The sequence below is a fragment of the Hyaena hyaena genome, unplaced genomic scaffold (assembly GCF_003009895.1).
Source record: "Hyaena hyaena isolate Hyena2069 unplaced genomic scaffold, ASM300989v1 scaffold_339, whole genome shotgun sequence".
In the NCBI taxonomy this organism is placed as follows: domain Eukaryota; kingdom Metazoa; phylum Chordata; class Mammalia; order Carnivora; family Hyaenidae; genus Hyaena; species Hyaena hyaena.
In genome coordinates, this window is record NW_024080971.1 from 1,988 (window position 1) to 14,937 (window position 12,950).

Here is a 12,950-nt window from a genome sequence, read left to right on the forward strand (position 1 = left end):
TCTCTTCCACCAAACAAAACTAATCACTAGTGGGAAGGCACTCTGTTTCCTCCTAGATGGAGCCCCAGCTCAGAAGAAATGTGAGGACTTCGTTTTTTGGGTTTTTTTTTTTTTTTTGATGAAAGAAGCTTGTGTCACTTTTTCCATTCCAGCTAACCTAATCCTGCACACCAAAAAAGCCTCTTGCAGAGAAAAAATATGAATGAAGATTTTTCTAGAAAAACTTGTTTAGGAGCCCTGATGACTCTGATGAGGTGTTTCTGTCCCTCTGTCCACCTCTCACCCAAATGTAAATGTTTGCACATACTTTCTCCAGGGACAAAGTGTATAAGTGTGAAGGGCTTCTAAAATGCAACAGGACAGGGGCGCCTGGGTGGCTCACTCGGCTAAGCCTCCAACTTTGGCTCAGGTCATGATCTCCCAGTTTGTGGGTTCAAGCCCCGTGTCAGGCTCTGTGCTGATGGCTCAGACCTGGAGCCTGCTTGGGATTCTGTGTCTCCCTTTCTCTCTGACCCTCCCCAGCTCGCACTCTCTTTCTCTCTCTCTCTCTCTCTTTCTCTCTCTCGCTCCCACTCTCTTTCTCTCTCTCTCTCTCTCTTTCTCTCTCTCGCTCTCACTCTCTCTCCAAACTAAATAAACATTAAAAAAAATTTTTAATAAAAAATAAAATGCAACAGGACAACATTAACTAAGATCATGTGTCAGTGGGTTTTCCCTGCGCATCCTCTAAGTCGAGGAGCAGAGGATTGAGCCCCAGAAAATTGCTGTTAGAAAAACCAGAGCACTCCCTCTAATCAAACCTTTATTGACACTTCTGGTATTCGTGGCTGTAAGTAGTTCTGGCATTCAGAGTTGTATTTTGGGTTTCCTTTTGGCAGTGAAAGGGTCCCCTGAGAACCCTTGAGAGAAAAAAACATCCAGAGAACCAAATGAAAAGCAAGACACATCAGCTTCTAAAGAACGTCCATATTTATTTGACATAGTGTTACCATACACATCTCATGCCAACACACAGGAGGCATAGACAGACAAACGCACCAACTTTTGTGTTCCAAAGCCACATGGCAATAAATAAGGATGGGTGGATCTTTTTTTTTTTTTTCTTTTTCTTTTTTTTTCTCCAGGAAATGAGGCTTCGTTTCTGTTTAACTGTACAAAATTTACACTGCAAAGGGTGAGGGCAACAATCCAGAGCTCAGGGGGTCTGGGGCTTTGAGGTCTGAATGCGAGTGCAGAGCCGCGCTCTGGGCCCCTGCAGCCCTGAACCCCTGTGTTTGGCTGAACGCAGTCCTCAAGCGGGGAAGTACAAATGATTCTTGTCTCTAGGTGGGCAGCGGACGAGAGCGGGGGTGTCCTTCTCTGTCCACCTGTGCTCTGCCCCCCTGGGGGGGGAACACTTGGCGCACCTCCGAAGCCTGCAGCTGTCTCCTCACCAGAGCTAGCAGCATGAAACTGTGCTTTCCGTGTGGTCCTACCAAGCAGGGTGTGGATGGGATGGCTTTGCCGCGCTCTCTCTCTTTGGCTCCGGTCACCATGGTAGAGTCGTTGGAGCAACGACCGCGAAAGGGGCCAAGTGACCAATCCAAGAAAGAGAGAGCCAGTGATGTGCTTTTTATTCAGCTTTCAGCATGCCCAGAGCCCTTCAGCAGCAGCAATAAAACAAAACTCATTTCCGCTTAATTGAATTTTTCTTCATCTCACCGTTTCCAATTTTTAAAGTGCAATGTTTCAAAATGAGCCTCCTCAGTCCTTCCAGCCCCTGCTGGCTAAGGAGGTATGGTCGTTATCTCCATGGTTCTAACCCAGTTGTCAGTAGTGGTGCGTGGGAGGGGTTGCGTGGGAGCGTGGGTGCCAGACACAGCGCCGTCGTGTGGCCCTCCGGCTGAGCTGAAGCCTTCGAGCCCCTCTCGGGAGGAGGCAGTCATTTCACACTAACCGGCTTGAGCTTCAGAGGCACTAATGTCTTTTCTTCCACAGATTTCTTAGACTTTTTGCAATGGGAACTTAATTATGAAGATCTGATGGCCCCAGTGACCTTACTAGATTTCATGTTTTATTCTGGCAAGGAAACGAAAACAAACAAAAAAGCACAAGGCTTTGAAGACACTCTCAAATGCTTTTCTTATGTCTTAACGTCATTCTCTTCCTCTGATGTTTCACTGCACTAGTCTGCAGGGGTCATGTTACCAGCGTGGTAGTTGATTTTCATTTTACAGTATATTCGTAACTACCAGATGGAGCAAGAAAGAGAAAATGCGAAGATGGAGACGAGCTTGCGTGCATTGCCCAGCAAGTCCCTGAAAGGAACTAGGCTTCCCAGCACCGTGATTTACCCAGAGGGCCAGCCTCGCCCTTGGGTTTGGTATTTCCTCTCTGCTTTTCTTACTTCTCAGCAAATGTAGATTCTTCCACAGCTCCTCGGGTCCCATTTTTGCTCATACCAGTTACCCCTGGAAACTTGGAAGGGGGTGTTTTGTTTTTCTTCTTGTCTTTAATTTGCGGGTGTATCAGCCAGGCACCACAGATAATGGTAACTAGTTAATTGCTCGCTTAGAGCCAAAGACAGATCCAAATATTGTAAATGCCTCAAGAAGTTCTCATTTCATTTTAAAAATTCGTATCATTTTAGCAAAGAGGGAACAGCCCCCATGTACCTCCTTATACCTCAGTAATAGACTGTTACTCTAATATTAGACTGTCACTGAAGGAGAAATAGAGGAGTGCCCTCAAGAGAACCTCAAGGTGACGTTCTATTCATCTCCCCCTCCGAGCCACAGAAGAGCCAAGGAAGAGTGTTGGCGTGCGGTGGCTTCCTGGTGGCAATGGCCCCTCCACATGCTAACCTCACTTGCAAGGAGATACACTTAAAAGCTGAGGCCTATTGTGGCCGTACTTATAAATCAGGCATGAGTGTTCACTGCCTTCTGGGGAGGCGGCCCTAGGGAACTTCGTTCAAGCTCTCCAGGCTTTCTGGGAGTGATCCCTCAAGGGTTCCTCCAGCCGGCCAACCAAAAGAGGCTACTACCACCATCGACTGCACTGCTCACTGAGTGCCACAGGAGACTTGTGTTATCAGTAGGAATGAGGACAGCATCCATTCTTCCACCACGGAGTCAGGAGTGAGCATGATGGACTCACGTACAAAAACAAAAACAGGTCAACTTCAGGTGATCTTAAAAAACCAATGTCATACAGAGGGAGGCACGTCTCTCTAGAGAGTCTGCCCTCCCTGCACCGTGCTCACCAAAAATATGAAGTGCCTCTGAGATCTCGTGAGATACTGGGACAAATAGTCTAGCCGAGGCAGTGGTCTGGGTGGGGCAGTTTGCAGCCGGTTGGTCGCCCAACACCATCTCTCTCCTGTGTGTTGTGAGCATCCTGCTAAGAATAGTGCGTTTAAGAAGCTGTCCTCCGAAAAGACAGTCGTGGCTTCCTTTCCTTCGCGTGGCTATGCTTGTGCGCCCCCACCCCCGCTGCCAGGGCTCACACTCCTCGGGGATCCCCAGCAGCAGAATTGGCCGGGCTGAAACACACCCGCATCCCTACACCTCGGGCCTCCAGGCGCCTACATTTGTAGACTCTCCAAGCAAAAATCACAGCAACTGCAGCACTCCACAAAATCAGGGTACAGAATCCAAACTGATCAGAGAAAGCGTGGCCTGAAGGCTGATCCCAGGAATTTACTGACTATGTATTTTAAAGAAGCTTGACGGACCTCAGTTTAGTCCTGGAAAGGAATTGACAATAGATGCAGCAGCCAAAGAGGAAGTGTTTTTTGTCTACCATTAGCCTGCCTACCACATGCCTAAATCCTGTGGTCCTCAAAAGGTGATGAACTGTCCACAGAAGGAGGGGTCCTTTGGATCTCTGGCCCCATCACTTCGTGTGAAAGAAGGGCAACGCCTTGTCACCCTCTCCTACTCTCTGATCTTAAGAAAACGGAGGACAGAAACAGGAAGAAGCAAACCAGCACTTCCCAAGGGGACTGGGAGAAATCCCGCCTAGCTAAACTCCAGTGTGCACATGGACAACTTCCTGATGGGCAGAGGTATGTGGCGCGTAAAAAAAAAAAAAACAGCGCCCCACTCACCAGGCACTGCCCGCAAGCACAGGCTGCGCAGGGGTGCAGCTCCTGAAGCAGGGGTCGGCCTCGCCCTCGCCTCAGGCTGGGTGATGGGCTAGAGCAAACCTGCAGGCTCAGAGTCCACAGCCACCGGCCCAGAGAGCTCTGCCTCTCTGAGCCCAGGCCTGGAGCGCCAGCAGCACAGAGAGAGGCAGCCCAGGACCACTTGGAACCCTTTGCACCATCTTAGGGCTGCTCCGTGGCAATCCCTCCCAACCAAGAGAGGCCAAAAAGCATAATTAGTTCTTGTGAAGATTCCAAAACCATCCAACTGAGTCGGCTACCACAGTGGAGAAAGCTCTCATTTTTAAAGGGCTGGGGAGGATTGGCTGCAGGTGGGATGGGCTTGCAAACTCGTCTACACCGACTCCCGCAAATGGACTCCGTGTCATTTCAGCCTGTGGGATGCGGAGTGCCGGGAAGCAGACTGCACGCTTTCACTGATTGTCGTTCCATTCTCTCCGCATTTTAGCTTTGATCACTTTGCACCCCTCAGCCTGTCTTGTGGGACAAATGATAGGAGCGAACTAAAAAGGCACACTGTGCACCGAGGTGACTCGTCGGACAGTCACTGTGATGGTCCAGGGCCACTCAGCTCCAGCCTGAGTCACCTGCAAGGAAAATCACTTCTTGCCATCAGGGATTCAGTGACAGGGATGGGGTTTCTTTAAACCTGGCTTGGACTTCTGGGCAGGGAAGAAGTCGTATTTTTCACAGCAAAAAAAAAAGAAGAAGAAGGGGACATGTATTGAATATCAAACGGTGGCCATCAAAGTTTTCACTGACCTTTAATGAGTGACTTTTTATTTTCAAAATTAGAGTTCAATAGGGCAGTCCAGAAAATCGCTTTTATTATACTCAAGGGCCGTGATGCCTCTGTCTCAGGAATCTCAGTTCTGGTGAGGGCAGTGGTTCGGGAAGCACCTCACGAGACACACCAGTCGGAGCAGAGTTCCCAAAGGCCAAGGTGGCCTGACAGTCACCTCGTGCTACCAAGCACTGAGCAGCCAAAGCCTGTAAGCAGGGCGGGGGGGGGGGGGGCGGTCAGGGGAGGAAGCCACCAAGCAGCACCCTAGCGCTCTAGGCGGTGCGCCCCTGTGCTGTGTTCTGAGCGGAGGCTGTCTTCCCACCACTTCCCCGGGACAACGGTGCCCTAGTGTGGCCTCTCGGCTGCCTAGGGCTCAGCAGAGGACTTCCATTGAAAATAATGGAAATTCACATTGGCGCGCTTTTGATCCTTAAAAGGCAAGTCTCTTTTGATCCTTGAAGATACTCTCTCAAGCCGGGATGGGTAGGGTGGGGAGGAGAGATGTTTAAAAAGGAGGATGATCCATTTCATCGAGCCAAGAGGCGGGGCTCGTTGGAAAGTCAGGGTAGCCTACACTGCTTCCTGTGGAGATGTCAGAGGTGGGTCCCCCAGCCATGGCTCTCAGCGTCTGGCTCACTCCCTGCCCTGCATGCGCAATGATGCCCAAATTACTGTCCACCGTGTAATCCAGCCCATTGAGCAAAGGAGCGTGGGATGGCAAGGACGATGTGGAGGATGGAGACTGGGGAATTCCATAGGGGCTCCCATCCCTCAAGTCCTGATAGGATTGTCCTGTCCCGTCCATGGAGAAGCTCCCATTCATTAACTGTCCGCCTGTAACGTCCCCCACGTTGCCATAAATCCTATTGGTGTGGCCAAGTTCTGAGAGAATTTGATCCTCTGTGGACAAAAGAACGGAGATTTATTGTCAGCCGCCAGGACTCCAGCGGTCCCTGTTCTTCACAACCTAGGAATACACATGACCGAGAAAGAAGCCCAAGGATGGCAGCTGCCTCGCCACCGGGCATGAGTCAGACACCAGCACGGCGACCACAGACGGACCCACACCGAGGGGAAAAATAAGAAACACCTGCAGAGGCTAAATGCAGACCCCAGAAGGCTGGACAAATGTTTGGTGAGTCTGTTGGTCCCAGGTGGCTCGTGTACTAAGGTGGCTGCGTTAAAGAATAGGAACGCGTGAGGTTTGTGGGTCACGTGTTATCAACCTTACAAATGGAAACTACGTGCTGATAAGAGTTCATATGAAAGCTTCCAAGCTGAGAAAAGGGCTTGGTTTTGGTTGGTTGGGAAAGAAGCAGGCCCATGTGGGAAGGACAGTGAGGACCACTCAGGCACGTTTACAAAACCCTTCTGTTCTACCTGGAAGAGAGGGTCAGTAGCAAAGGACTGGGTTCCTCTCTCTACCGAATAAGCTCTTCACTGGGGACAAAGTATTGACTTGATTAAGGCAAATGGTCCTTCTCGGTTTTTTGATGACTTTTATTAAGGGTTTCTAATGGAATCTGCACTACCTGGAAGCCATCTCTCAACAGAGGCGAGCACATTTAGTCTTAAGAAACGAAGGGTCCTATAAGTACCCAGAGAGACCCGGGACGTGTCAGCCTGGGGACCCAGCTGCCGCCAACAGGAAAGAGCTGCGAAGCAAGACTTGACAATCCTGCCTGTTCCAGACGTTGGTTTCGCAGGGCAGATGGGATCAGATGGCTTTCCTAACCCCACCAACAGGACTGGAAGGGGACGTGGGCCCTTGGGCCCTTCCCCGGGCCCCGCAGGGCAGACCTCTCGAGTGAGCCACCGCCCTCTCAGGGCATCATGCTCTGGTAGGCAGCTTGTTCCATCCCCCACCCTGGGCCTGTGCACCAATTCCTATCAAGCCTCCCCACACCCGTTCCTTCTGATCGCCTGCCCTAGGCCGTCCCCTACTCCACCCTGAAAATGCAAAGGGGGGAGGAGAACTCATGCCCTTTCAAAGGACGCAGAGAGATGAAGGCTCAGCTCCACCGGAAAACGGCCATTCCTTGGCCTCCTGCCGACACCTGTCACACGATATGGCAGGGCCCTCTGTGGGGGCCATGGGCTTGCTGTGGGGACCGTCATGTCTCCGAGTATAAACCTGTGCTGAACTTCGCCCAGACACATGCACGGTCAGCTGTGTTCACTGAACCCCACAACAACCCCATGAGATGGGCAAGGCTGCAGTTCATCCCCATTTACAGAGGGGGAAACTGAGGCTCAAGAACAAGTGAATTGACTTGAGAGAGCCACAGCTGGCAACCAGATTTCTGACCCCCATCTCCCTACTCTTTCTATTCACCCATGACAGAAGACCTTCCACAGTTGAGCACTCGGTACATGAGGACAGTCATGGCTATTTGCAAACAACCTCCAGATCTGAAACATGCCGTAATTTGCAATTTTGCTGATGCACAAATCTGCAGGTAGCGCATGCTGCGAAGCTTATGTGCAGGGGACAGGATGAAGTGAGCAGTGGGGGAAGGGATTTCAGAAGGGAGGCCTGTCCCCTTCTCACAGGCACTCACAGTACTGACTTCCCAGGGCACGGGGCCTACAGAGCTGCCCCCCCCCCACCAAGAGAGGAGAGCTCGGGGAGGGGGAACCGGGGAGGGGGGCACTCCAGGGGAGTGAAGGCCAGTGTCCCGGAAGAGGAGGAGAATGCAGGGAGGGGCTGAGGGCACGGGCCAAGACACAGCTGTCTGTTCACGGCTACCCCTGTCCCAGCTAGTGAGAGAGAGCCCCAGTCAGCAGGAAAGGAGGGGAGGCCTTGGGGCCCACGGTCCTAGGGAACCCGGCGTCCACACTTCAGCAGCAGAGCTCTCTTGTTTTCTACTCCTTTCCCCCCTGGCGCGGCCTCTACCATCCCAGCCCGCCCTGTGCTGCAAGTCGCAGGGAAGAGCCTGTGTGCGGGAGGCAGGTGTCAAGGCCTCAAGAAAGATCCCTCCTGAGTCAGGAATGACTGTTTCCCGGGAGCCTTTCCTAAGGCCTCGGCCCCGCCCCCCCAGCCCTGCTCACCTCGGAAGCTCAGCTCGCTGTCACTAACCCCACAGTCCTCGGCAGAGCTCTCCCTCTCCTGCTTGCTGCCTCCCCGGCTCCTCTTGACGCTCTTATAGAACTGCCCCCAGCGATGCCGCCCCGCGTCCTTCTTCAGGCGCTTCTCCTTGGCCCTTCTGTTCTGAAACCAAACCTGCCGCACAAGCAGAAGGGACACACTGTGGGGGCGTCTGCCACAAACCCAGAGCCCCCAGGGTCCCCAAGACAGGCAGCCGGAGCCAGGCACAGAAGCCTCCGTGGAATTCAGGGCCGGGCGTGCCATGTGTCCACGGCTCCCTCCGCCCGGGCTCAGAACCCTGTCTCTGTTTCCACAAGCTTCCCGGGGTCACGGCCAGAGCCCAGCTCCCCGGGGCGCGCCCTCGGCCTCCCTCCTATGGAGTGTAGAGCGCACAGGACGCCCCCGGAAGGCAGAGGCGGCCAGGGGCCGGGGTAGTGGGTGTCTCACCTGTACGACCCTCATGTCCAGGCCGGTCTCCGAGGACAGCTGCTCCCTCACGTGCCGGGCAGGCTTGGGGGAGTTCTTGTAAGCATTCTTTAACGTCTCCAGCTGCTTGGCTGTGATGGTGGTCCGGGGCCGCTTCGCTCCGGCCTCAGAGTCATCTGCAGTGAAGACCACCCCTTACAGGGCTCTGCCTGTCTTGAGTGGCTGGGGCTCGTCCCCCTTCCTCCTCTCCTCACGCAGCCCTTCCCACCATGGGCAGAGCACGGCAGGAATGGTGAAGGACAGAGTGGCACGGTCCCCACCCCCACGGAGCCCCCTCCTCACCACAGGCCCCCCCGACTCACAAGAAAGTGAGGACAACAATTCCTCCCTCAGCTCCCCACTTTTCTCGGTCCCCAGCCAGTCCCGCCCCCCAGGGGCTCCCACCAGACTAGAGTGGACAATTCCATATGCTTCCCTATCCTGGCAAACACTCTGGTTGGACATCCTTGTGAATCAGTAGCTGGGCTGTGAGGGTGACTGAGCCAGGGTGGGTGAAGGGTGTTCTGGGCCGCCCCAGACGCCCCTGCCCCTCCTCACCTCAGGCCCCTTCCGGGTGGCCTCCCTGGGCTCAGCGGGGGTGACCCCTAAGCAGTGGTCATCAGTTATGGGTCAGAAACCACGAGTGGGCTGTCATGTCAACTGAGAAACTTTCGAGGAAGTAGGATGGATGGGATGAGATGGGACAGATGACAGCAAGCACTGCTTCATGGGACTTGCTTAGTGCTCACCGAGTAGGTGTGGTGAGCTGAAAGGTAAATGAGTTTCTTACTCTGGGTCACAGCCACAATTTTTATAAAACCACCGGTCTCAAGAGTGTTCAGGACAACACGCCGGCCCATCAGCCTCCAGTGGATTCTGAGCAGAAGAGCCTCCCGTCCCTGTTAGTCAGAGACTGGTTTGTTCGGTCAGGCACAGAGGCACCTGGACGCAGTCTGCAGCTCACAGCCAAGTGCAGACGGTGTGTCTCCTCTCCCAGCACGAGACTTAGATCCCTCCTCGGCATGGCATCCCCGAGTCGCCAAAGAGTAGGCCAGCCACCATGTCCCTGGCTCTCTGGGTTTTCTGTGCTTCCTCCCCTGCGTGTCCTGTAAACTGTCTCTGCCACATTCCCACCTGTTTCTTTCTTCCTTCCCGTTCAAGGAAACCCTCTCTTAGGAACAACAGCAGCCAACACTTCCGAAGCACTTACTACGTGCCCGGTGCGATCTGAGAACTTTATGTGCATACGGTGCTCACGTTCTGAAAAGGTTTTCTTGCAGCCGGAACACTTGGGCTCAGCATTCTTGAGCTGAGCGAGTTACCTCCCCACTCTGGAGCCCGGGGTGACGCGGCCTGCCCTGAGAAGGGCTGCGTGTTGTATGACCCGAGTCCACACTGCAGTCATGGACACAGCAGAGGGAGGACGAAGTCCCTGGTCCTCTCTTCTCCTTGGGCTGTTTCTCCAGCAGAGCTATCATCGTCCACAAATCCCTGCCACCCAATCCCTCCCTTGGAGCCCTGGATCCAAAGAGAAAGGCTTTTAGAGCCACTGTGGCAGAGACCGAGGAGAGCCTCCAAAAGTCTTTATACTTTAAACTCTGTTATAAGGACTCAATTCCTTCTGCCCGCATTTATAGAGATAATAGCATGCCAGCATTTGATGCCACTATGAAAGAGTGCCCTTTTAAAATACCTGTATAGGCTTTAGATATAAAATTTGAAGTCAGAAATCCATCAAAAATTTTAATTCATCAAGAATTGGCTAACTTTTAAATAGGCTGGCCTTGTGGTTTAGAAATGGTTGCCACCATGGCTGGACAGCAGCGCTACTGGGATATACCCATCATCCTGGGCTGGTGGGCCACTGGGATATACCCGTCATCCTGGGCTGGTGGCCCCTCGATTCAGAATTGCTGTCTACGTCCACAGGACTTCCTTCTTGAGATTATGGGAACTATTATGCTGTTATTTTAACATTCACTGTTATTATAATTTAAAATCTTTTTTATATCCTATAACAATGTCATCCAAGTATTCATTAAGTAGTGGTGGCAGTGCTCGTGCTGAAAAATGTACCCAAAAATCAATAACTTTGGTACGGAAGTTAAATGTGATAAAATGCTATGAAGAAGGCCAAGCAAGACCATGATATCCTAGGCTGTTAATTTAGGAGAGAGCATTCTGTGAGGTATTAGAGATAGTGCTGAGAAAATAAAAAGTAGCATTAAGGCAAAGATACACTTCACCAGTTATGGATTTATGTGCTTCCAGAATACATCCCCCCCTCCTACTTTTTACATTAATTCCTATGGGAAAATTAGTCTTAAAATATGTTAGTTTTGAATTATGCAGGGTCTCCTAGCACTTGTCCCTGGCATAAAATGCAACCTCATTATATTGAAAATGCAAATATCCAGGAAGATGTAACAAATGAACAAAATCATTCACACTAAGGTACAAATAGCTGATATTAGGTCCTTTGTGTAGCACGAGGGAGGCAACCGTAAGTCCGAAAGAGGGTTTAGATTAGCAAGGAGGAACTAAAGCAAAAAAAAAAAAAAAAAAAAAAAGCCAATGTTCCAGAGCAGATAAAGGTCCCCTGCTGCACTAAGGATCACTCCGATCTCAGGATGGGGCACCCAGGCCCGCTGACAGCAGAGGCAGGAGGGACCCGTCTGGAATGCGGTGTAACCTCCCGCTACTTGGAAACCTAACAGTGGATCTAACCTCTCTGTTGCCCCTCTTCCTCGCTGGTGCCACCCGCATTCAGCATCCCATTCCACAGGCCTCATCCTAATCGACCCTCAGGAAACAGCTCCCCGTGGCAGGTGCTGTTCCGCCTCCCACACTGAGCTGAGGAGCCAAGGTTCAATCAGTTACACAGCTGGCCAGCCCTCCCCCCGCACGTTAGTGACTGGGCAGAGATGCCCCCCGGCCTCTAATGCCAACTCCAGTGTCCTACAGAGGTCTGCTGCGGCACACACGATCCCTGATGCAAGTGTTCGCCCGACTGTCGTCCTCGCCTCCCCAGCTAAGTCTCCCCCTCCTCTCGAACCATCCCTAGCAGAGCTGGGAGCTAGGCCGGGATGCTCAGGGTCCAAACAGGGCCTCAGATGGAGAGAAACAGCCGCCCACCCGGAGGGAGCTCGTGCATTCTTAGTATCTCTGGGGAAGGGCATCTGACTTCCAAAGGCAGCTTGGGATCTCTGAGTCCATCTGCCTTGATGGCTTATCCCCGACAAGAAGCCCTAATCTTCTGTGACATCATAATCGATTCCAGAGCAACAGCATCGAGGGAGTTTTAAGGAACCACAGGAGATTAATGCATTAAGGCAAAGAGCCTGAGAACAGGCTTGCCGAGGTCCCAGAAAGAAGGGAAAGGGGGCTTTTTCCCTTTTTCTGTCCATGTCAAAAGGCCAGAGCTGGGTGGGGGGGCTCTGGGAGGAGAGAGGAACCCCCTGACTCAGGCGCCCCTGCAGAGCCACCCTGCCTGCCTCGCACGGAAGCCAGCTGCCTCTCCAAAGGGGCCCCTGTACCTCTGCCTCCTCACCACCACAAAACCCTTCCTTTAAACTGCAGCTACTACACAAAATAATGGATTTCTCCATATAATGGAGAATGGATCAGATCTATATAACACACACGTGCCTGGAAAGATCTAGAAGATGCATGAAATTGTTGCTGCTTTGTGTTTGTTTGTTTTCTATCAAGCCCAGACCTGTCAAGAGCTGCTTTCTGCAGTCACACCCTGAGTTGATAAAAATTCTAGTCAAAGGCAAATGACCTTGATATCTTGTGAATTTTGTGCATCTGAGATTCCCAGGTTGAGTTTGGCCAAATGCCCGATTTGGAGCCACGGTGGAGGGCACACCACCTGGGGGCACCGCTGTGAGTGAGGAGCCTGAGTGGGGCTACAGGAGACAGGGAGTCAGGCTTGGCCTTCCTGAGGGGTCCTGAGGGGTCCTGAGGCCTTCCCCGGGCTGTCTAGGGCCCAGAGTGGCTGCTGCCCAGGCCGCCCATGTGACGGCAGGTTTTCCAGGTGTGGCAGCCACATGCGTGGGGCCTGACACCAGCCTCAGCCCTGCAGAGGTCTCTGGGAAGACCCTGGACAATGGCCCTGAGGGGACTGAGGGGGCTGGGGGAAGGGGAGGTGGACGGGAGGTTATGTGGTAGATCGGAGTCCAAATGTGAAGACTCGCCAAGCACTTGCTCCTGCATCAGGGATGTCGGGAGACGCAAGGAAGGGCGAGACCCTGCCCTGGACAAGCCCACAGTCTGAGAGCGGAAACAGGACACAGTTGACTGAAATAGGAGCTGACTTGGGCCATTGCTAGTGCTCTCACTCACTGAGGCCTTTGAGGCGTGGGAGTGCCAAGGAACACGTGAACCCCAATACCCAAGGCTGATGAGCAACCCCGTGCGGGCAGCAGACAGCACACCTTCCCAGCCCCGCCCCCCCCCCCCCC

The 12,950-nt window shown here is 52.7% G+C and overlaps 1 protein-coding gene across 1 annotated transcript in view; it reads right to left on the reverse strand.

Moving 5' to 3' along the window:
* Positions 1-5,354: 5,354 nt before the first annotated feature.
* LHX4 (LIM homeobox 4) overlaps positions 5,355-12,950 on the reverse strand; it is a 42,939-nt gene continuing 35,343 nt past the window's right edge. Inside the window, exons 4-6 of the mRNA XM_039249511.1 lie at positions 8,467-8,621; positions 7,983-8,154; positions 5,355-5,831 (exon numbers count right to left, since the gene is read on the reverse strand). Coding sequence (XP_039105442.1) covers positions 5,437-5,831; positions 7,983-8,154; positions 8,467-8,621 — 722 coding nt within the window. The 3' untranslated portion in view covers positions 5,355-5,436. The remainder of the gene's footprint in view (positions 5,832-7,982; positions 8,155-8,466; positions 8,622-12,950) is intronic.